A 25,627-nucleotide genomic window follows, 5' to 3' on the forward strand; every position below is an offset into this window, starting at 1 on the left:
GGATGTACTGCCATATTCTCTGAAACGCCTTTGGAGACGGCTTATGGTGGAGAAATGAACATTCAATGCACGAGCAACAGATCTGGTTGACATTCAATTGCACGCTCCCTCAATGCTTGTGGCATCTGTGGCATTTTGCTGTGAGACAAAACTGCACATTTCAGAGTGGCCTTTTATTGTGGGCAGTATAAGGTACACCTGTGCACTAATCATGATGTCAGATCAGCATCTTGATGTGGCACACCTGTGAGGTGGGATGGATTATCTCAGCAAAGCAGAAGTGCTCACTATCACACATTTAGACAGATTTGTGAACAATGTTTGAGAGAAATGGTAATATTGTGTATCTGGAATGAATTTTAGATCTTTAAGTCCATCTCATGAAAAATGGGAGCAAAAACAAAAGTGTTGCGTTTATATTTTTGTTGAGTGTAGCATTGCATGGCACACAGCACAGGCATACATCAGTGTAAAAAAAAAAGGCGACAAAATGCAAAACGCACACAGATTGATACTAACGCAAACAAAGTAACCGTTTGCTAAGGTAACAAATGTTGCTGTACAGCCTTGCACCGAAATTGACGGTGAAAACAAACACGTGAAATATAAAACTGTTATAAATTAAATAAATAAAATAAAACTTAATTATTGACGCTTCTGACATGGGCGTCAAAACAGGCTTAAGACAACCCTATCGCACAGCATTTTAGACAGAACACACTGACTCAAAACATCATAGGCCTACACAACGCATTATGCTACATTAAACTATTGCCTACAACAAATGTGTAGTATGCTGTCCTGTTACAGAGGCGTTTCAATAAAATACAATCAATTTTGTACCACTTCAAATAAAGCCTATTTTTTATGGATTTCTGGCAAACTACCCCCCACTACAGCACCCCCAACCAAAACTCACTTCCCACGGCCCTGCCTGTTGCTCATCCCAGCCTTGTCAAGAGCAAAGGTAATCCAGGAAAAGCTTGTTTCCCTCAAAATGTCAATCAGGCTGTTTATTAAATGCGTTGGTAATTTACAGTATGCATTCTCTTATTGTAATAAATAGTTTCCAACCAGCCATGCAAAAAAACTAATTCTTACATCATTTGTTGTTAATAATATGAATGCATCAAGTCTATGTGTCAATAATCCAATGCAAATCCCCACCATGCACAACTATAAACCAAGAGCATTTTCATGTTGAGAATAAGGCAATAAAAGAAAATGTTCTGCAATCACTAGTAAACACTGTATCGATCGGTAACAAAGCCTCCTCTGACACTATTTAAAAAGCTTTTTTGTTCTTGAAAGGACCGCAGAAAAGGAAACCGGCAGCAGGTTTTTGGCCACCTGTCAGCGTTTGGCAGCAGCGCAACCCTTTAAAGACATGAACAATGAACCCTTGCTCTTTCTGTATGCCCCTCTGTCTTGAAGCTGCAGAGCGTATCCCCAACACACCCCCACTCTGGATGAAACAGACGGCCAATAAGTCAGGTTGACAACAGTTTACAGGTTTACATGCTTACATGCACCAAATCTGCATTACAAAACTGTGTTTGGTTCATTGTCAGACTCTGTCATTGTGTTTGTGCAAAATCAAGTGTTCACTGGCAATGTTTTGGCCCCAATATGCCGTCATACAAGAGGTCCTAATATCAAATGGAAAAATTATAATTTTGTAATGCTTTGTGCATTCCAACAATCACTTTGGAGTTTGACTAATTGATATAACGCCATGGTCATTTTGGAGTCATTGTGGTGCTGTTGAATTGAATTAAATTGAAAGAGAGCTTTGATACTTTGTCTAACCCAGGAAATAGAAAGTGCTGTTGCAGTTCACCGGGAAGAAAGCAAACGCAGCTCCACATAAAAATGGCCATCGCTCTGACCATCCTGCTACATTGATTAGAATGGGAATGTCCGTTCTACTCCTATTTTATTTCTACAGTCTAACCCCTTTGAGCTAAATGGGGTACTGCAAGAAACAAAACAACACAATATGACATTATGAGTACAGTTAGTTGAAGCCAAGTATTAACAATAATTTATACATGATCATTTATACTTATTCATAAATATTGCATATGGACACTATCTTTTAGAAGACTGGAGTAAAAGGAAAATCAACTTGTGTGCAGCTCCCCCCTCTCTTCTGGAATAAGGATCAGATGACAGCCAAACTGTGCAGGGAGGTAAATACAGTAAGTCGCTGGCAGAAAAGGGAACAGCATTATGCGGCGTGTGAGAAACCAAGTCAACAAGCTGTAGAAGCAATAAGACTCGAGGTAAACTTGCAGGACTACCGATGTTCAGGAAAGGAATACGCTTATAAGAGTACAGGTTGTAAACAAGAGCTTGGTAAGCCTGCAGGAGAACAGATGTTCAGGGACAGCACCATACTTTTTATTCACGATTGCCTCTTATAAATATTTGAAAAATGAATCGTTTCCACAATCTGGTGTGCGTACTGTTGCCTCGGTATGTGGACGTTGTCTTCATTCCTGCAGGTCCTACGCAATCCGCGCAATGACTGGCACGCTGGATGACTAAGTGGCCGTGTGAGAAAGCAGAGAGAGTAAAGATGGTCTTTCATTAAAACAAAAAAACCCTTCCTCCTGCCTGTACAGTAAAGTGCCGCCTCTCTGACATTTGTCTCCATTTAACAATGGGGGAGGGGGGGCAATGATGAGTGGAGCCGTCACTCTGGGCTTATCATACAATGTTCTCATCCCACCAGCAGACATTCCTGTCACTATAATTGTTTGTAAATTAGTGTATGCGGGTTAGGCGAGACAGGGAGAAGAAAGCGTCTTTCTTTTGGAGTTTCCTGCTGTGCTTCCAATGTGCGATACAGCACAGCTGGAGATAATCAAGCCCACTTTCAACTGCCCCGTTCCCTCGTTGTCTCTTCCTCCCCTTCACTTTGATTTCTGTTTCGACGGAAAAGCCTATCTCAGCTGACAAGATCAGTTTGGTTGTATCGTTTACAAGCTCAGAGTTGAATATCCGTGTTAAACCAATGCTCCTGGAGGCATTTGCATCTCAAAAATCAATCTCACAAAAATCATGTACAGGGCTACGCGCTGCACCTTTTTAATAGGATCCGCAAACTGCTGCGGCTTCCTCGTGTTAAGCAAATGAATCGGCCTCATGATAAAAGCAAAGGGGTAATTAAAATGAGCTAATAGACGTTATTAGCCATTCGCAGCTGCGATTGCATTCAAACTTTCCCTGGAGGAGCAGTGATCCTTCCAAACAGGAAACACTATCTGAAACAGGTAGCACAGGGTCTTCCTGAATACCAATTAGCTTGGCGCTCAGTTTTCTGAGGCTCGTCCATGTGAATCATTTGACAACAGAGTAGCAGTTTTCCACGCCTGGCTAATTCGGCACAATCACTGTAAGGGCGGTAGACAGGGAGTGCCATGGGGAGAATGTCACAAGTATTTGAGAAAGGTTGGACAGAGGGGAGAGCGTGTTGCTATCACAGACACGCCATTCATCGTCGTTTTCATGCCACACAGTCACAAAGGGCCCCGGCGGGTGCTTGTCTTGCTCTGCACTGATGTGCTCTGGGTGCGTTGGGGCTACCTAAGCTAGACTGGCACACTGCTTGTTGTATGTATGTGTACATAGGCACTCTCCAGAGAAACATTGCCCATACAATTTTAATGCAGAGACTCCGAGACTTGCAATATGACAGACTTTAAAAAAAAAAAGGAAATCAAGGAAATGTGAAGAGGAGAGGTCCGTGGGTATACTTTATATTTGAATGGGTGTAATATTTGTATAATGACATACAGTAATGGAAATACAGCTTTCATTTAAGTCTGTAACGTAGTACAGGATCGGCGGCGTTGGGGGGGGGGGGGGGGTTACTATATTATTATAGAATATAGTAATTCTATAATAATAATGAATAATGAATTAAAGCACTTCTGGTGTGACCTTGTTTGGGTATTTACCGTCTATCTAGGTGCGGGACTTGAGTACATATAAGGTTAAGTATAGGTTGTTGGCTTAATGTAGGCCATCTGCTCCTGAATGAATAATAGTGTGGCTGCCATCAGAGAAGGCCTAACGGACAGTTGGTTTTGATTCCAAAGGCCCTATTGTATTTGTTCTTTGGTTACTGAGCTGTGTGTAAGTCACCAAATCCAACCTCAGACAAACAAGATAGATGGGAGAGTCGTCGGTATGAAAATGGTAGATGATGTACTTATGAAAGAGTTGACCTAGAAGTAACATATAAATGGATAAATGGAGAATAATAATTAAAAAAGGCCAAAGACCGAGCCTTGAGGCACACACATTAAAAGTCGGCAATGGCTACACATACGTTCTGATTAGAAAGACAGGATTGAAACAAATCCGAAAACTGTAGGCCTACCTCATGTGCAAACTTACTACATTCAATTGAAATGATGTGGTCTGACTGTCTCAGATGCTAGTGTAACATCTAAAACAGGCAAACAGTAAAACAGCAGCTGCTAAAGACATCATTAAGAACTAAGAAGCACTATAATATTTTAAAAAGTTAGTTGGAAGAATGTCCATACATTGTATTCATTTTAATAGAAGGTAGTAGTGACTGACTTGAATCCAGAGTGCAAGGTGATTTAAAGCAAAGGTCAGGGAGAGTTTGAGAAGGAGGGATAATTGCATTCCTAACAGCTTGAACCTTATTAGAAAAAAAATGATTTAAAAAAAAAAAAACGCTCTATATTTATCAACTGAAGGCTCAATAGAAAATGGGGGAGAGTTAATGGTGTGGCTGATAATATCGAAGAGGCACCTGGAGTCATGTATACATTTAGCTATAAGATCCAAAATAATAATAATTAGCACATGCAATTTTAACTTCCAAGTTCTTTTTTTAATGAGTTCCTTCAGCCTTTCAAGATGAATGTTAGGTTTTGCACCCCTCCATTTAGGCTCTGCTCTTTATTCAACAGATTTCATCATTAAGCCAAGGCTGACTTGGCATTTTAGGCCATTTAAGCCTAACAGGAGCAATATAGTATAACATATTGACACATGAGGAATTAAAAGATTTTCAAGTAGCTGAGGTGTTCATGTAGGAGCAGAGCTGGAGGTCAGAAGAGGTCAGGGCTTGGCAAAATATAAAAGGATGAATTGACTTGTGCATAAACTTTGGTACTGGAACATGAGGTATTAGCGCATAACAAGAGGCAGTCCAGAATAGTTTTAAGATGTATAAGAAGATGTAGTTTAATGTATCCATATATTATATGGTAATATAGTTTGAGCCTACCAAAAAGGATTCATCCAAAACTTGTTTTTTAAATTGGCAGCTGTGTCAAACAGAAATTAACTGTCAGCTCAGTGACTTAATGAATTAAGTCTGTTAACCATTTTGAAGCAGCTTACCAAATATATTTCACAACTTTATAGTGAACTCTGACTCGTATCCGAAAACACAAGCAAGCGGGACCACTCGACAGCAGGGGACGCCACAACCACTTCCACCTGGGAGAGGATGCTGGAGGGTTGTTGAGGGAATGGGGCCCTCCTGCTTGGTGAAAATTAGTTTTGAGGAAGTAGAGAAATTCCTTGAGAGGGAGAGAGATTTTACATCTCCACCTGACAACTGTATCCCAGGAGTGCTCACCTAATTTCAACCTGGCAAAAGGACCAGAGGGAAGAGGTGTGTGGCAGTCGGGTGAGGACGAAAGGAGGGAAAGTCTGAGGGCATCTAGTGGACGGATGGAAAATAACAACGGTTGTCACACAATCAAGCACAAGTACTCACATTACTATATTCTCTATTTGAAGTCAGAGCTTTTCACTTCATCACTTGATGCATTAGAATAATGCGTAACCTGGAAAATTCCACTTCACTTTTCATAGCTGACGTAAATAAACAGCAAGCTTCCACACAAGAATCCACAAAAGTGACTCTGCCATCTGGTCCTCTGAACCAGTGCAACATTTTGAACGTTATGGATTTAAGCTATAATTAATTCATAATTGTTTGTTTTTCCTACTCATGAAATGTATAAAGTATAGATTTGTGCATAAGACATAAATTCAGCTTTAAAGAAAAATGTTACTTTCCATTTTTTATTTGATAACGAGAGAACAACTCCAGACAAAAAGGCAAAGAATTTGAGCGTGTGAGAGGACATGTCGGCAAGATAATGACAGCTTTCAAGGTCCATTTGGAGGACCAATCTTTGTTCCTCAAATAAAACATAAAAAGGCATTTCTCCATGTTAATAAGCTCAAATACTCTTCCTAGAAGTTTCAATAATTCATTTCCTGCCAGATCGTCAGACATCCATAATGAATGACATCCACGGTGAATTATTCACGCAGTCATCTTTCGTGGCATAATTTACTGACTGACACCGAGTCACTCTGTGTGCCTGAACGGCTTTTGTATCTCTGCGTGTAGTTTCCACACTGTCATTTGGCTCCATAACAGGCTCACAATTAATAAGTAGTAGTGGCATCCAGTGTGAAGATTTTCAGTACAAAGGCCTATTACTAGTGTACTAGCATCCCATCCCCCATCAGCACAAAGCTGTTAAAAAATATTCATCATTCTATGAAATCTGAGCAACAACTTGCGGAAATGTTGCAATTTTTACATTGGTTTCAAAACATCTGCAACAAAAAAACAAAATGGAATTGTACACAAAACCTAATGACACCCACCTCAGCACATCCAAAGTCCATGTTACATCACATGGTAGAAATGGTAGTTTGTGAAATCCAGTGTTTTCCAATCATTGCGGTGAATCACAATATTGGCCAATTCTGTAAACTTTGCTCCCATGGGCTGAGTCAATAAATTCACCTGCTTTCTAGCATCAGCTCTTGATCAGAAACATTCAAAGGCAGTGACCATGGCACTACAGGGAACACTTATATGGCTTTGCTCACTAGCAGGTAATCTCACACTATGTTTGTCTGAAATGTGTAGAACAGGGGAGTACATGTAACCAAATGTGGCTAAAACAATTCATGGAGGGATAAACCAGTTGGATATGATATACAGTGTGTGTGTGTGTGTGTGTGTGTGTGTGTGTGTGTGTGTAGCCTTGTCCTCCTGTGGAGCACAAGATGAAACTCTCCTTCAGAATTGCAGCTCACAAGCTCAGCTCTTGGAGCATCTATCAGCTCTCCAGGTAAACTATTGATATCTGTCCAACCAGGAAACAATGTAACATGCAGATAAATGAAGGTCACATTGTGTCTATCGAAAACAAGTGTGATATTTTTCATTTGCTATTTGGTTTCAAAAACAGCTGTTGTGTCTGATATTAACCAACAGGTGGCGGTGGAGTGTCGTGAAAACCAGCCGTCTTTAAGGAACACGGAGGAGACGGCTACACTTCTGCTGTCCATGAGGAATCTGACTGCTACTCTGAAAAAACAGCAGCTGAAAGGTGGGAGGAGGAGCCAAGGACATGCGTTTGTGTGTGTCATGGGTTACCAGTTTAAGATCGGATTAAGATCAAGATTCAAGATTTGTTTATTTGTCCCAAGGGAGATTTATCTTGGACAACCAGCTGCCACATAAAAATACATATAATGCGGTACATACATGACACAAGACATAAGTGCATACAATACAGTGTGCAACACACATGCAAACGATACAGTGAGGGCAAATACCCCCCCCCCCCCCCCCCCCCCCCCATACTTCATGGTCTGAGTTTACTGAGGTGGATGAATGGGTTTTTATAGCTGTTGAGGTATAATTTATGTTTAATTGGAATTCATTTTTTTCCTAACATTTTCTTGTTTTTTGTATTCTGTTTGTATGATCTGTTCATTTCTGGCTATTTCTGATGAAATTGAAATTGATGAAAGTCACAATAATGTCGTTGGTTAGAAGCACTAAAGTACACTGCGCTGGCTATGGCGACCACTTGAAATAATAAGATTAATCATTGAATTATAGACTGCCAAAGTACTAAGCCGAAGAAATGCCCTGAAGCTGAAGTTCCCGAGAATGGAGGGTTGGCATGTATCACACTGGCCAACAACACCTACTGCAAACCTATGTGCAACCATGTAAGTGCTTGAGTCTTACTAATATTCATAAAAACATGCAATAAATACAAGCTAATTTTCTGCATAGTTCTTCTCTAAAATAAAAAAAAGAGTAATTTAACTTGAGTCTTCTTTCACAGGGTTACGATTTTGCATTTTTGAGGATTAGTCGTTTGTATGATGAATGCAGTGAGCAGACCAGATATAAATGGCGGACGCAGTACGTAGGAGGAAACAGGCTGGCGGAGTGCAACAGTAAGGCTTTTTTTATGTTATTCAAGGGACACTGTGTAGGATTGGATCGCAGCTTCACTCCTGAGAGCTACGGTTGCTTTGAGGTCACGTAACAAAAGCAAACTAGCTCTCGCTGCCCTCCTAAGTTAACCAATAAAAAATGGTGGTTTAAGGTCATTATGTCAGGGTGAATTCCCGACGAGGTGTCCATATTCAGGAAAGCTAACATTATGCTAGCAAGATTCAAAGTCTATAACATTGTACGGTGAGCAAACAATGAATCTAATTTGACTGCATTTTTAACAACAATAGCTAGCTAAGGAGACGTGTCACAGTCCCCAAATCAATATCAATGCGTTGAATGAGAGGCCATGAGTACTGTTACGCAGAGTTAGACGTTTAGTAGTGAATGGGATGAGAGAGTATTTAGTGTACCATGTGCATATAACTTAAAGTGTAACTTCACCCTCTGGTCTGAGCGTGCATCATTTTGGAAAAAAAACAAACAAAAAAAAAGTAGGCAAGGGGCTGAAAGATGAATCCAAGCCCATTTCTGCATTCCAGCGACCAGCAAAAATACTCAACGTAGTGCCAAAAAAATACAGCGACTACAGTTGTGAAAGTAGGAATTTAGAAATTTGCAAGATTAGGGCTGAATTAAAATAGATTTCATTTCAGCCATTTTCAACATCAAAGTTTCTCAAGACACTTTTATGCAGAAATCTCGAGCACACCAGGCTCTTGTGTTCCATCTGCATTTGGTGTTGGTAGTATTTACTAGGAAAACACCAGCATTGATGTGCTTCATCAAAGTACGGCCATAACATTTCATTTACAGCCACGTTAAATGTGCATTTAATAACGTTTTGCTGATTGTTGAGTTCAAAACAGGAACTAAGTTATTAATATCCAGCCCTCTTCAAATGGTCTTTCGATTCTTTCAGTGTGGTTATACTTTATTACTTTTTTATGCCTTAAATTGTCTGTACAAGGGAACTCACATTATATATTTATACAGTGACTCCGAAGGTGACCTCTACTTTCCTTCTCTCTGTTTCTAGAAGCACAAATTCAAGTTTCTGGGGCGAAGACAGCATATTTTCCTAAAGATCAGGACTGCCTAACAAAAAAGAGCAGCAGGGATCTGCAGAGCAGCGTCCTTGAAGTTTTTACCACAGAGCTGAGGAAACAAGGCATAGAGGCAGAGCCACCGAATGCCTGTCTGGTATGTGGATGACAAAGTGACAAAGTTATGGATGTTGTGGTGTGACACACACACACACACACACACACACACACACACACACACACACACACACACACACACACACACACACACACACACTTTGAGAAATAAAGCTTTGCAAGAACTTCAAATTTGAAGAATAAAAGTGTTGCTGATCCTGAATGGTGTCCTTTGTTGGCATTTATACATAGTTCAACGTTGGTACAGTTTTTAATGTCTCAGCCCTTCTTGGCTAAAGAAGCAGAGCGTTTCTAGGATTGTTCACCTCCAACTGTTGCTGATTGGCTGCTGATACTGCCATAGTCCCATTTTTACTGCATGCTAGCCATGTTTTCAGATCTGTGAGGTCCCCACACACCAGAAAACAAAATAAATATAAGGTTTGTTCTGATGATGGTGTCCATGTTGCCAAATCCCAAATATCTTAGCAACTTCATCTCTTCTACTCAATTTCATATTTTGCAGTTTTATTTCAATGCATATTTAATTGATTAAAAATGTAAGTGCTAAGTATGTTTTCAACATTACATAATATATGTACCTTAAAATCAATCGTCATCACTCAGAATTACTTTATCCAACTGGTTAATCAAACCGCCTGCCTCTTGGGCCGCTGTTCAGACAGTATGAAGAGCTAAATATAGACGTGGTGACAGTACATCACAGCATTTACAATAACAGAAGGACACATACACCTGCAAGCGTCTGATTAACGTCTTCCTCATTCTCATTGACCTCACTCTAATAATAATAGCCCTCATTATTTGTGTGCTTGATGGCAAGATCTGGACGAGAGCTGCAGTTCAAATGGGGTTAACCACTCTGCCGAACGGACTGCTTTCGTCTGCCGTTCTGCCCTCATTTTTTTGCCAACACATCCAGGCGTAGCTCACTGAGGTCAAGGTTAAGAAGTCATAAATGAGATTGCAGGGTCTCATTAGGTAGACATTGACATTCCACATCATTCTATTTGGACTCATCAAGAGAGAAAACGACCCGCAGAATGACCCTCTGGTGTAGGCCGACAGACCATGTAATCATCAATTACTGAAATAACGGTCTGTGGACTGAGCGATTAGCAGTGGTAAACTGTCATGTCACACACCTCTCATTAGGTGGAAACGGACAAAAACTCAACTTTAAAGTGCTGAAACCTCCAATTCCCCCATATTGTACATCAGTCACTCCCAAAGGCCGGGTCGTGACCCCCATGTGGGTTGCAGGACATTTTATTAAGGTCGCCAAATAAATCTGTAGAAATGATTCCTGTCTTTTATTAAGGGTTTATATTAGCAGTACAACTTTGAGCCACATGGAAGCCTGATTTTTTTTATATGATATTGATAATTGTAGTCTACTAATATGAATCTAATATTTAAGTGAATATCAGTGATGAACCTCACTAATGCTCTGACGACTGAATGGGAGTTAATCCCTGAAGCCAGACAAAGGAGTTTATGACACAAGAATCACATATGGGTGTCCACATACTACTGGCCACTCCAACTTCTAAACTCAATATTAGTGATTGAATTCAAATTAACCAGAAGTGGACATGTTATTTCCCTTCAACTATCATGAACTATTTTACATTTAGTTAAGATATTATTTTTATTCAGTACATCAATTCATTCTCCTGATTTAGGAACACATCTTTTAGCAATATTACTCTAGGTACACAAGATGGCAGTATATACTCACTTTTTAAAGGCCCCCTTTATTTGCCAGCAATGAACCACACATTGTGTGCAAATAAATCAAAACGAAAAAGCAATATTTCTAATTAAAGGCATCTAAACTAGAAACATACCTGTCCATTGTGTTTTGGTCTTGAAAACAAAAGTGGATAAGAGAGACACAAATGTTTAATTTAATTTTCAATTCAATATTAATATTGCTTCTGTTTATTTTAGCTCCTCCACAGGGTAAATATGTGTCAACAGTAACATTTTTGAAGACATTCTTTGTACTGATTGAATCACAGAATCCACTTTGCTCTTTTCATGTAAGTTTAACTGTTAAAAGTAAAATAAAAACATTTTGCTCCTCTTCTTGTTCCATGACTTCTTTCTTTTCCTTCTCTCCTGTCTATTCATATTCATTTTTTTTTTTTAACAGAAGAGACATCGGTGAACTAATACAACCTGTATTCCTCGAACATCATTGTGCCAGACCTAATGCTGTTCACTTTCCTGGCTGCTGTCCAGCTTCTGCTAATGGGAAAAAAAAGTAGTAAATGAAAGCCAACAAAGACCTCACGGAAGAATGAGGGTGAATATGAATGAGTTTTGAACTTCCCTTTCCTGGCAGCATTATTAAAATGAATAATGAGGGTCTACACCATAGCGGTATTTGAAAGATATTATTTTCCCGCCCTGGTCTGACAAATAATCGTGTATGATTCTGGTTGGATATTGACAACTGTGTCCTACCTAAAACAATTTTATCAGCCTGAATAAAAACCTTGTAAAACAACAACTTACTGACTTTAGGAAGTGTATTTCTGAGCTGAGGGCCTCTCGCAGTAGCTCAAGCTCTCCTTCTTTATGCATCTCGAGCGCCTTCCTCAGCCTGGTATAAGAAACAAACCCATGTCAGCAACTGACCGAGAGAGGAGGAAAGAACGGAATAATAAAAGCTTGTAAAGAAAAGCATCAGCACATTTGCTTCTACATATCAAATATAAACCTTATGTTTGTCTTCATATCACTATACTTGGTGTTCACAGGGGAAATAAACTGAATAAATGACATGAAACCGAAACATTTTTTCACATCAGAATGCATTCTGATAGTGACACAGAACGCTCGGAGACAATATATACAATAGTTGTTTTTTTATATAAACAGATTTTTCCAAAAGGGAGTGAAATTGTTCGTAGTTTATGTGGACATTCCCATGCTCCATTCGCAAGACATTGCTTGCTCACTGTATAATAGAAATGTGTGTAAACATGTGAAATATAAGTTATGCATTGGGGCATGAGTGTAGAGTTGTGAATGGAGGTGATGAAATGAGGATATCCAGTATGAGCTAACTTACGAAGTTAGTATAATAATGTTACACAATAATAAGGAGGGATACATATTGTAGATCTTTGCATTTACGGACTACTAAATACCAAAAATAGCAATTCTATCCCCTTGTATAACACATTAAAATTGACTGACTAAATGTCCTGGAACTATCTTTCCAAGTGCTTGATCATCACATGATCCATTTTGAACTTCCGTTGACACAACTCTCTCTTTACACGGCTCTGGTCCCTTGGGGCTGACTGCGTAGGGGTGGAGGCCCCAACGAATAAATAAATAAGCATTTATAAAACCGAAAGCAATAAATAATCAATTGAAGTAAATCTCAAAGGGCAGTTGGTAGCTTTCAGGAATGTGGCTTCAGGAAAAAATGAAGATGGAGGTACAGAGCACAAACTGAAAAGTGCCCCTTCAAGATGTTCAAGCAATGCAATAGTCAGAGATCAACCTTACTCTGGTTACAACTGAACTTATTGCAACACATATACATTTACTGATGAGAAACCCAGGTCTGTTATTTTAACTATCCTCGGAGCAATAGCAATATGACTTGCACAGACTACTGCAGACAGAACAAATGATTAAACTTTATTATTATTATTATTATTATTATTATTATTAATTACTTATTATTATTATTATTGTTGTTGTTGTTGTTGTTGTTTTACTTGTACTTTTAAGGCTGTATCCAATCATTCAAAGCTCCATTCTTATTGGTAACATTTTAATATAAAACTGACAATTGAATGCTACACTATTTTATATGTATATTTCTTATGTCTATTCATTCTGTTGACGATATTTCTACAAATATGCAGAAAAAGATTACGCTAATATTATTAGTATCATTCTACAGTATACATTTATATTCACGGAAAAGCCACATGTACAAGATCATGTCACAAATGTCTGTTACCGCACTGTAATTTCTTTAGTTGAATGTAGCTTGTAATACATTTTTTTATGTATAATAAAAAAGTATTCCGGTGAAAATTCAGATTTTTAGTTGGGTTCAGTCCCAAAACAGCTGCCATGGTTTTGGCTCGTTTGGTTTGGACAGAAACTATGCAGGTTTCTATGCAGATGTAGTGTAGGGCCGGATTTATTAGGTCTGATCATAGCTTTACTTCAGTAACGATCTCAGAGATTAGAGTGTCGGACAATGCCATAAAAAATACCAAAATCCACATAGAAGTAAGCAGATACATGAACTTCATGGCAAAACCATAGAAGTCAATGCTGACCCTGTCACCGACTAATACAACCCACTTCTTTCAAATCTGCTCTTATGGTGGCAAAGTAAATATGTCACACTATAATTTCATAAACATACATGGAATTGTATTACTCGGTTTGTTCGTCTGAAAAAATCATTGGTCTTGGATCCAAGGTGTTTGATGCCTTGGCTGTGATGTAACTGTTATGGCAGGTTATTGTAGGATCTATACTGAGCTACACATGATTCAAAGGCAGGCTACCTTTCTTTTATTGGAAGTTAATGAAACAATAAAACAAGAAAAACTGGGCTAAAATTGCACTTTCACAGTCTGAAACCAACAGCAGTGTTTTAAACTTTACACTTTTTTTGGTTGTGAAATCAGATGTACAAATCGGATTTTTAAGGTGAGCACACTGTTTTTTTCAAACCATATAATGACGTTTTCAACAGCAAGACTTTTTCTTTTGGATATTGGTGGTTTCTGCAGTTTCAATGTTCAATGGAGAAACATGGCGAAAATCCAACACATCAAAAAATAAATACAACTCCTAAATCATCAATCCCAAGCACATTGTTTCACATATTTCAGGTATCCTCTCCTTTCTGTTTTGTGACAGAGAACGATCCACACCAAGAGCCACCCTGTTTTGCACACTGAACATTTTTTAAATGACTGTAGCACTCATTCAAATTGACAGGCATTCAATTTCCAACAATCAATAAGTGGAGAGTTAAATATGCGTTTTAAAGAGATGCTGCAGACAGGATTGATGGTTTCAGTTCAGAATGGATGATCATAGGAATGAGTGAGGGGAAGACTCTCTCCTCCAAAGCCACATCCTCAGCACTTCCTGTGGCTAATAAGCCTGGGGGTAATGAAGGACCTAGTATGTTTAATGAGGCTGATGGATGAACAGGACATGCTATCCACATGCATGATTTAAAGCAAAGCTCGGAGAAGAAAAAAAGACTAGAGCAGCAGATGAAGAGGCAGTAAAGGACCGAGACCGATGACCAAAACAAACTGATAAAAGTGAAACATGTGACATGTGCCTATTTTGTAGCCCGTCCTATTGAAGCTCGGTGGATTAATTACCCACTTCAAAACACCCAAACTGTCCCTTTAATTAAATTTTGGAAAATTGGGTCACAATAACTGAATACATATTACAATTACATACTTAAATTAATTAAAAAACTGAAGTGTAAACCTCATCATCTAGATAGGTTTGGGGATTTGTTAATCACTTCACATCCATAGTATTGTAGAGGAGGCAATATCTAATGTAGCGGCATCAGCAATAACAATGACCCTTCTTTCCGGGAACACTATTGATCTCCAGTCTTTAATTAAATAAAGGAAGTCTCTTTGTATGGAAACATGGTGGTCTGGCGCCCACCTACCAGTCATTTCAATAGAGAAGGTCCTCAGTTCTTATTCTACAGCTAGTTCATTCTACTGTGATGAGCAGACACTAGTCTGACATGTCTTTACAGGAGCTTGCTGTTCTTTGTGTCCGCTCGTCTGGATGCTTCAAATTAAAAATTAAAAAGGAAAAATCAAAAAAATATTTGTGTTTTCGCCAATACAGACTTTAGTCGTTTAATTTTATCCAGCTTTGTCTCCGCATTTCTTGAAAATCTGGATTTCTACTTCTTCTCAATATTCAAAATATGTAGATTTACTGCTATATGATAAACTAGATGTAATGCTCAATGATGTTTTAGAAAAAAAGACTGCTGTGACCCAATTAATTGGACATGTGAGAAAAGTTGTTTTGGTAACTTTGGTTTACTTTTACTTATTACTGCAGTTGTATGCCTCTGCAAAGCAGTCAAGATGCAGTTTACATCCATATCTGTTTAAAATGTCATTTGACATTTGTGCGGAAATTGCCATAATTACCATATGAATTCTTGAGGTATGGCCACCCATGTATTGGCATTTCTGAGACATCGCACTCAGGTGCACAGATACATGTACAACCCAAAAACATAATGCCACAGCCATGGTTGTCACATGGAGACATGACAACATCCTAAAAAGATACTGATGCCTGTACCAAACCTAACCCAGCCAGCCTCGCTTATAAGGGCCTTGGACCATAAAAGCCCTGATAAATTCCAAAATAGACAGTGAATGAACACATGGTTCTGTTTATCCTACATCAAACCATCTCCACAGGTGGTACATTTTAGACCGTTTGAGGACGTCCACCTTGTCCACATTTTCCTGCATGGGCGGACTGCAAGATGCCATGCATCCCCTCAAAGCTACTCACGCTGACATTATGATAGGAATTTTAGAGCACAAAGCTGGAAACAAACCAACACTTACACAAAATACTATATATTTATTTCAGTGATGTACTGTATGTATATGTATTCTCATGAATATTGTACATATCTCAACTCAGTTAAAAGTATGATGGTCAAGTTGCTCCATATGCTTCCTTCACGTATAAAAGTTTAGAATCACACATCACGTTTTAACTGGAAAAAATCAAACTGCATTTATTTGTTTGTAAGTTGCTGGATAAGCACTTAGTGGAAATGCTTAACTCTCTGGCCCTCATTCATTTCCCCTCACAGACCTCCCTGCATCAATCACATTAGTCTCGGTTTCTTTTTTCCCACTTGTTGACTGAATGAAATACACTGCTGATCAAAGCCTTAATTAAGCCAAATGGTCTTAATGCTCTGTTATTTACACTTCTAGATTTGGACTCCAGCCAGCAGGAAACTGAGAGAGAAACACAGACGGGTGCTGGGCTCGCTGCTCTATTCAGCACTACTCACAGTATGATTCAGGTCTGCTCTTCGTAAAAAACACCTTCTCTCTAGTGAGCCAGCAGAATGTTGTGCTGTATCGTGTTGTTAACACCATGATTTTCTGGTCATTTTCTAAGTGCATTTAGCATCACAAGAGTGACTGCGGCTATCAGTGCTACCACTGAGATGATTTTTACCAGTTACATAAAGAAAACGACGGAGGCCTGGTGAGGAGAGGACAGTGATTGCTCTTTTGTACACACCAAGCCTATTGACAGGCCTCGCAAGACATAAAATGCTCAACTAATTAAACATCACAGCTGCTCAGTGAGGAATACTTAAAATATCAGAACGCTCTCAGGAAGCCACTGTGAATTAAACATTTTCTATGAGTCGCTAAATAGCTAACTACTGTGTTTACATTTTGTTTTGTTCTATTTTTCCCCTTTGTGTTGTCTTTGCTTTTATTTCCCTGCAGCATTTACTGGTTGCTCTTTTTGTCTCTCATAAGGATTATATGACGTACAGTAATGTAATTGCAAATCAGGTTGTGTATGCTGTGTCTGTGTGTCCAAATATATCAACCTCCCTAACCATCCAGGCAGTTGATCCAGACACTCACCTCAGACAGGTGCTGTCAGTGAGAGGTTTTTGACTGACAAACAGGATCTCAGCTCTCAGAGATTCTGTCATTGCTTCAACCTCACGAAGCTGCTGATCCAGGTCTGCAGTCAGGAATAATAAATCATACAAATCATGACTTTCCTCAAATGAGACAGACCCAGGTGCATTGTTAAAAGATTTGCTGAAGTGGCTGAGACGATGGGACATAGTCTGGATTCTACAGTCCCCCCACCACCGCCATAAGTACGGGACTGACTGCTAGACACTTGACCTCTCACACTCTCAACGAGTTGCTCTCGTGGATCGATTACTCAAACTGGACTTCTTGGATAACATTTTATCGTCAAACACATCCTCAGCAATGTGATCTTTCTTTTTTAATGCAGTGCTATCTTTATTCCATTTTGGATAGCTTCCAGCTGAGACTGCATAATGTAAGTAAAGCCCCTTTAATGCAGATTTTTTTTAAAAAAAGAAAAGAAGAATCCACTCCATCATTGACCTGCCTTCCAACCTGGTTATGCAACCAGAAAGATACTGTTCTTTTTTCTAGCTTTGATTACTATCAAACTAAATAAAAAGAGAACTAATGTTCTGCTATAGGCAGTGTGATTGAATAAAAGGGCCAGTAAAGGGTATTAACTGTTGCAGAACAGTCAGCAGTGATGTGAAAAGTGTTGAAATGTGCTCTCTGACAATCACTTTAAAGGAGAAATCCGGTCATTTTTTCACCCCATTTTCGTTGTCCCCAGGGTCATCCCGACTTATTAGAAGCAAAAAACCCGACAAAAATTGACGTTGCCTAGCCCGAGATCTGTACCTGCCTGGCAGCCTTCCAGACTCGCTCCAATGCTAACCCATTGGGGCAACTTTTATCTGCTTTCCTGGGCCCCAGAAAACAATTCCAAGACCTATGCAACACAGGCTGGGTCCGTACGAGACACGACGGCGCTCGTTTAGTGTAATAGTGTGGCAAAACGACATAAATATGTGTGTTTTTGCATGGAGTTACTCACCACAAATCACTCTGTAGACATTAGCAGTAGATAGCCGAGCGCCTGTGTTCCCTCCCAGTCACCGCAGAAACGAAAACGTTTTCCTTTTGATTTTGTATCCATAAAGAAACGATGGAGCAGTGCAGTCGTCATGTCCGTAATAAATCCACGAAGCTGTCATGTCCATATGTATGACTATGTTACAACATAGCAACGACTGCTTACAGCTAAACAGTAGCCGGGAGCCAAAACAATGCAAGTTCCCGTCTGCCGTCCTCACTCTGGAGCTGTTTTCAAGCCAGTACAGTGACAAATCTTGGACAGTCGCGCGAGGGTCACTTTGATCTCACTCTGTTGATGAGAGACTGCAGTCTGCACATGCGACACGCGACTCCCACTCGTGCTGTCAACACAACTAGCCTACTGAGACTGCGTGAGATTTGTTGTCTTTGTAGCAGGTTCAACTGTCACACAGGCTAAGCAATCTTACTATGTAGGCTAGCGCTAGTTACACTGTCATATGGACATGACGGCACTGCTCGATGGAAAGAAGTTTGTCACTGTACTGGCTTGAAAACAGCTCCAGAGTGAGGACGTCGGGAGACGGGAACTTGCGCGAGACTTTTGGCTCCCGGCTACTGTTTAGCTGTAAGCAGTCGTTGCTATGTTGCAACATAGTCATACATATGGACATAACAGCTTCATGGATTTATTACGGACATGACGACTGCACTGCTCGATCGTTTCTTCATGGATACAAAATCTACGAGGAAAACGTTTTCGTTTCTGCGGTGACTGGGATGGACGAGCGCCCGGCACGTTACTAGCTGAAGCTATCGTTGCTATGTTGTAACACAGTCATACATATGGACATAACAGCTTCATGGATTTATTACGGACATGACGACTGCACTGCTCCATCGTTTCTTTATGGATACAAAATCAAAACTACGAGGAAAACGTTTTTTGTTTCTGCGGTGACTGGGAGGGACGACAGGCGCGCGGCTATCTACTGCTAATGTCTACGGAGTGATTTGAGGTTAGTAACTTCATGCTAAAACACACATATTTATGTCGTTTTGCCACACTATTTGAGCTAAACGAGCGCCGTGGTGTCTCGTACGGACCCAACCTATGTTGCATAGGTCTTGGAATTGTTTTCTGAGGCCCAGGAAAGCAGATAAAAGTTGCCCCAATGGGTTAGCATTGGAGCGAGTCTGGAAGGCTTCCAGGCAGGTACAGATCTCGGGCTAGGCAACGTCAATTTTTGTCTGGTTTTTTGCTTCGAATAAGTCGGGATGACCCTGGGGACAATGAAAATGGGGTAAAAAATGACCGGATTTCTCCTTTAATTCAATGAAAGCTTGGTATTCACCTTTCTGGACGTCATCAAGGCTCTGCAGTTTGAGTTGAAGCGCTCTCTTCTCCTCCCGCATGCCGCTCATGTGGCTGTTCCTGTGGCTCATCAGCTCCATCTCTGATTGTACAGAAGAAGAGACGAATCTTAACTCGGGTCTCAAGTACGATCAGAGTAAAAATCACCAGGACAGAACTTTTTATTGAATTTATACTGCGATGAGAGAACACCTATAATATTCCAGGGAATTCAATGTGGGCATTTTTTAAATCGACTTTTACTGTAAAAAAAAAAAATCAGAAAATGCCGTTCCCCTTGAGCCAAGATATAATACATAAAGTGAAGACCCTGTTCCTCATTGAATAGATATAATCCTATAGAACTACTGAAAACAGTTCAAACAACTTTAAAGTATAATTTGTCATTAAAAGTTGCTAAGCTTTGAAAAATATGATATATTGTGCTACTATAAACCCTTGCCACTCCTACTTCTGTACAAATAATCACTTTACAACATGTGCTGATGAAACATAATTATTGCTTATTGCATAAGCATTGCTTTACTAACCTAAACAAACAAAATTAACTTTGCTTTGGAGAAACATGTTCTCAAAACTCAAAACTTTTTGATAATTTAATGTAATTGCATATTATTTTACCACACACACAAATGGTTGTATGTTCTCAACTAGAGTCTCATTAGTGCTGCATGGGCCTTCCTAGAAAAACTTCCTAGTACTAAACATTGCTTCTTCTACTTAGAATCATGACGTGTTCAAAGAATTTCCCCTTAAATCAAAGACAAGATCTTATTAAAAATAAAAGTTATTCACAGAGCATCTTAGCCCTCAATATGTGAAAAACTGCTAGGAGTAGGAAGGAGGAACTTTAATCAGCTTACGAGTTTCTTAAGCAGTGAAGAAAATGTCAGAAAAGACATACAGGTAAAAATAAATATTCTCACTACAGATTAAATCGTGCAGCGATAATGGTTGTGGTCGATCTCATGAGAGATGCGCTCATATCTCCAACCCAATGCAATAACATCACAAATTAAAGTGATCAAAGCATATTGATTTTGCTGACAATTCAGTTCAGAGAGGATTCCTAGATCACTCCTAAATAAGCTAGAGTTCCTTGCTAGAAATGTTGTTGCTAAGTTAGGAGCTCTCTGAGAGTATTCTCAGAATGTTTAATGACTGGTATAAACTGACTTTTATCGATCTATATCAGTTTTACTCTCATTCTCCAACAGCCATCTATACATTTAAAACACATTCTTCCTGAAATCATACTGACTTCTTCTTCACTGTATCAGCGATATGTTGTCAACATGACCATCACTATAATTCATCTATTTACTATCAATTATTCCATGTAATATACAAAGAAGAAAGTACTTTTTGAAATTAGCAGTCTGGGCCACATCTGTAATTACAGCATTTAACATCTGTCTACTATGACAACAGCACAATTGACAACCTTTGTTTAATGATTCCACCTCCCTCTCCAGGTCCAGGATCCCAGTGCGTGTTTGGCTCTCGAACACTACGCCTCTGTTCTCTCAAAGACTGAAGTCACTGTTGAACCTTGTGATTTCTTGAAGGAAGTTTTCCTCTTCTTCTTTAGACTCCCGCTTTATCTTGGCCTGGAATGAAAAGACAGTTCATGGGAAATGCTTCCAACAGTAATACAGCTGCTTGTGATGCTACAGGGACCTCGATTGCTGCTACTATTAGTGATGTTAATGATAGTACTTTGATCTCAGTCAAGATCTTCCAGTATTATTTAACTTTTGGGCAATATTTTACACTTATTCAGCATCTTAACAGTTTGTTTGACTAAATGATTGATGAAAGTTGTTGTTCTGGCATACACCACAACAGTTACATAAGTTAGTTTATATTCTAAATTAAAGGTGAGCGTCAATGTACATAGTTTATCCTATGAAAGCTCGACAGGTTTTCATATTAACATAACCAATATTATATAAGATGTAAATATTGATTAAGGCTTCAACCCACTAGACGTTCCCTTAGTTGGCTCTCATGGCAGAGCAGCTCCTCAATTTGTTTCAACATCTGGTCTTCGCATTTCTTCATCAAGTCATGCTGCAGCCTCATCGCCGACAACTGCTGAGCCTGGAGCACAAATAGATGAGTGGGCAGTTAAAACGCACAATCTGACAACCATATGTCCTGAGAGGGACATTCATGTTAGTGATCCCACAAGAAGGAGTAATTAGATTAAACACAATTTCTAGGATGGGCAGCTGTTAGAATCATTGTGTATACTGCGTAAGGTGACATGTTAGTGAGCCTTACTGGGGAAAGAGGACCTGATTCTGACTACTTTTAACCTGGGTGACCATGCATCCCTATACAGTATATCAAGTTATATATGTATATAAAACTTCAAACCTTTCTTGTTTACTTCTCTTGGTCTCTTCATCCTGTGTGATTATACAGTACACCCAAAACGAAAGAAAATTGCCAAATTATGTAGGAGGATAAATTCCTGGATGAAGCTTTTTTAAAGATGCCTCAGGCATGACTTGCAGTATGATTTTCAGTCTGTTACTAGAGCTGTCAAGGTGAGTTTATTGTGTCTCGCATGGAAGTTGAGAGCGCCGTAAGTTTTCAGCAAGCACAATTGGCTTCCAAGTTTTCTAAACACTGTAATTATCTTAAGACAGCTCTCGTAAACGGGAAGACATTACATCATGATAGCTGTAAACACCTCGTGCTGTAAATACACCCTGCATATCTGGTGTAAACAATATTCCACTCGAAGGGGACAGAACAAGGTATCAGGGTCCTGTGTTAAAAGGCAGACAATACTCACAGACATTGTGTTGTGTTCAGCAACCTTTGCTGATAAGAGAGTAATCTACTCTTTTGATCGGCTGTCCACTTTTACAAGCACAGGAAGAAGTTAGCAATATTTCTGAGAGGTCAACAAGCCGGCCTTTGACACCATATCTCACACATGCTAAAAGGTTTCACTAATGTTATCCGGGGGAAATTAGCCATTGATTTTGCTGTGGCACTTGCAATTTGCACTGTTGGTGAAGTGAATGGGAGAGATTAAGTGTTTTAAATCATAAAGCATATCAGCTCATCAATATGCCAATATGCACTTCTTTACCTCATATGTCAATGCCACAGATACTGTATGCTGCCTCAAGGTACAACAGTTATTACTTTTATAATTTTTGTCTTCACATTTTATCACAGTAAATTTGTAGATTTGCACAATATAAATGAACAATAACAAATAATCTCTGTTTTATAAATGTATTCTGGATGAACAGAAACATTATTTCCCTCATGACACAATGGACAAAACCGCAAAATATTATGAGGCTGTTCCTCACCCAAGAACCCCAGATGAAGATTGAACTGTATCTACAGGCACGTTTCAAGGTCACACGGAGTGTTATGCCACCATGCAAATAAGTGTAAGGCTGTGGAAATATCAGGTTTTTCTATCGTAAATCACCAGTAAGCTACCAGGAAAACAGGCAACAGGTAACAGACACATTCACCACTTATTTACTCTGGCTCACTGTGAAAGTGTTGAAAAATCACGACAATTAATAGTTGCTAATACCTGTCAAGACTGTTTAAACCTATTGGAAATATCCATTAAAGTTCATTGTACGGCACTGTTTTGTGTCAGACAACCAATAATTATATTAATTAATATCATGTTCATACACAGCCTGCACACCTCTTTTGATCATTAATCACTGCATCATAGCTGCTCCTCTAATCGTAAAATGTATTCATAATCCACATATTAGCAACAAATACAGAAGAAAACAACGTATTGAAGTCTCACCTTTTTATCAAGTTCCTCATGGGTCTCTTCTTTCTTCTCAGTGGCACTCTTGATCTTCTCACTGCATCTGGTGATGGCTACTTTGACTAAAATAAAGAAACTGATTAGCTAATAACCTGCAAAAAGCAAGACTGTGAAGCCTTGAACAACCTGTACCAAATAAGTGTTTAACATTTCACATGGCTTTAAGGAGTGAGCTAATGTTCATGATCAGGTTGTGGGTGGATAAAGAGGGATGTTAGACTAATTGTTTATAATGCTAACCCGACTAGGTAGCAATAACTAGGAACTAGTCTTCCAATGTAAGGTAAGCTAACATTTTAGCAGATTTTGCTTTGGTGAAAGGCAAGTTGGCAAGAAACATAACTTACCTTCTTTTAATTTCTGTGTCTGTTCAGTTAACTGTTGTTCAGTTACAAGGATTTGATGGAAAAGTGTGTCTAAACTCATTTTGAGTCAATAGCTGGCTTATCAAGTCACCGAGAATAAAAGGAATAGATCCTTCTGTAGGGCATACAGTGCTGACTAATTTACACCAAGTTAGTCCCCTGTAACGAACTGAGCTGGTTAGTTGTTCAGTAGACTAACGTAGGCTATGCTGTGCGTATGACGCAGCTTTAAAAAAAATGGCGCCCCGCCCCTTGGCGGACGCAGACCGTTTAGCTTGTTGTGCTGACAAGACTCACATTGTTGATAAACAATTTACCACCGTATTATTTATTTATTTTTGTTGTTGTTGTTGTTGTTTGTTTGTAGTGGGTCCTTTGTACAGAGTCCCAGCGTTAACAGGTAAAACGAAAACAACTGTCGAAATAAGAGCTCGTCATTAGCTAAAAACCTGTTGTGGCAAACAGTGATTAGGCCAATGTCACATTTTGTTTTGTTTTTTTTGTTAGTTGGCTAGCGTTACCTTTAATCACACTACATACAGTGTCCCGATACGGACAGGTCATGGTGTAAATCGTGATTAATATGTAAAGCGTGTTATTAAATGAATGCTGGCTTTTTTGAGTCAGCATTCCTGTCCTGTAACTGCTAATGTATAGCAGTGTTAGCTAACTGTGGTCCCCTACGCTGTGGTTCTTATTTGTAAATGACTCTGTCATTGATCATTTCAGTCCCCACCAAACTGTGGGACTGTTGGACGTTTTAAAGTGCTGTGTTGGAACAGTCAGCTCGGCTTTCTCAAAAGGTAATGAATCCATTGAGACTCACTGCCTAACGTTACATTTGTCACACAATTCCTGACTTTAACCAATTTTGCCGTTTCATCACTGGGACAGGAAAAAAACTCTTCTGATCCGGTGCCATGAGACACATTACCGTGTGAAACGTTAAATGACCAGAGGACTACATCATTGTGTCATGCATTTGCAAAATGAATATCACATATTGATTGAGGCTTTTCATAAATCACCAGGCTGAGCCTTCCCTTGACTGGCACGGCTCCCTTTGGAGACTTATGAACAGCAAAGTCATCATATTGTAAGCAGACAATTATCCCAGATAGTAGCCTGGGCCTGTCGTTCATTGTACCCACTTTCCGTCTCTCTCCCTGTCATGTTCTGCAAAAATAGCTGCGGACGTCGGCCTGTGGTGTGTATGTATTTAACAAAGTCGTTTTCAAAAGTGGCCGTACCTTGCAGGATTGATTCATCGCACCTCCTTTTCAATAAGGAATCATTCAGTGATGCTTAAATAAGCCATTTCATCCCATCTCTGAATGAACCTGCTCGCTCTCTCGCTCTCTCTCTCTGTGCGCATGTGTGCGTGCGCGGGCGCGCGCTCGCAAGGTTTGATTTACTGCAGGCCACGGCAGCGTCCTTGATTGATTCAGCCCGGTCTTTAATGCAGATAGGGGCTCATTGACATACCCCGGTCCCACGTATTTAGCCAAGTGGATTATCCTCTCAATAGACCATATGCGCAATCAATGAGCTATAGTAAGGACTACAAGTCGGCCCTATTCTAACAATCATACTCTCTATGTTAAAGGCCTTGTTATTTGACACTGCATTGATCAAACGCGTGTATTTAAAATGCGATGCTCACTTTGTCCTTCTCCCATGCAATACAGTGTGGAACGTAGTGTTTGAAAGTAGAATGCATGGTTTCGTTTCACATTCACTTTTAATGGTGACCTTTACTTTAAAACCACCAACAGATGGCGATCATCGCACGGTGTCCAGTCTCCTCTGCGTGGAATGAGAGCAGCTTTCCCCTCAGCACAGCACAGCACAGCGCTGGATGCTGTGGCTGACCAGTATCAAGTAGGCC

At 39.6% G+C, this 25,627-nt stretch overlaps 2 protein-coding genes across 2 annotated transcripts; one reads left to right on the forward strand and one right to left on the reverse strand.

Annotated features, from left to right (window-relative positions):
• The first annotated feature begins 6,845 nt into the window (after positions 1–6,845).
• On the forward strand, positions 6,846–9,602 carry LOC311021451 (uncharacterized protein). Its single transcript, XM_084022025.1, has 6 exons — positions 6,846–6,915; positions 7,066–7,154; positions 7,301–7,415; positions 7,934–8,046; positions 8,166–8,280; positions 9,321–9,602. Exons 1-6 carry the CDS (start codon positions 6,873–6,875, stop codon positions 9,494–9,496), a joined length of 651 nt encoding a protein of 216 aa, XP_083878151.1. The 5' UTR covers positions 6,846–6,872; the 3' UTR covers positions 9,497–9,602.
• Positions 9,603–11,292: 1,690 nt separating this feature from the next.
• Positions 11,293–23,800, reverse strand: LOC311020987 (coiled-coil domain-containing protein 172-like; the record flags this gene model as incomplete). The annotated part of the gene is given in 9 exon segments (XM_084021276.1): positions 11,293–11,718; positions 11,989–12,076; positions 17,154–17,256; positions 19,526–19,627; positions 20,990–21,071; positions 21,075–21,155; positions 21,532–21,648; positions 23,351–23,436; positions 23,722–23,800. Coding segments are annotated over 9 exon segments (777 nt in total). The 3' UTR covers positions 11,293–11,679.
• Positions 23,801–25,627: the final 1,827 nt, after the last annotated feature.

The sequence above is a fragment of the Eutrigla gurnardus genome (genome assembly GCF_963514095.1).
Source record: "Eutrigla gurnardus genome assembly, chromosome: 11".
Lineage (NCBI taxonomy): Eukaryota > Metazoa > Chordata > Actinopteri > Perciformes > Triglidae > Eutrigla > Eutrigla gurnardus.

What these genes read in the sequence shown, in the direction of transcription:
- LOC311021451 (XM_084022025.1), top strand. Translation starts at nt 6,873, where the DNA reads ATGGCACTACAGGGAACACTTATATGGCTTTGCTCACTAGCAG. An exon ending in AGCATCTATCAGCTCTCCAG is followed by an intron (nt 7,155 to 7,300) that starts GTAAACTATTGA and finishes ATTAACCAACAG; the next exon opens with GTGGCGGTGGAGTGTCGTGA. An exon ending in GCAAACCTATGTGCAACCAT is followed by an intron (nt 8,047 to 8,165) that starts GTAAGTGCTTGA and finishes CTTCTTTCACAG; the next exon opens with GGTTACGATTTTGCATTTTT.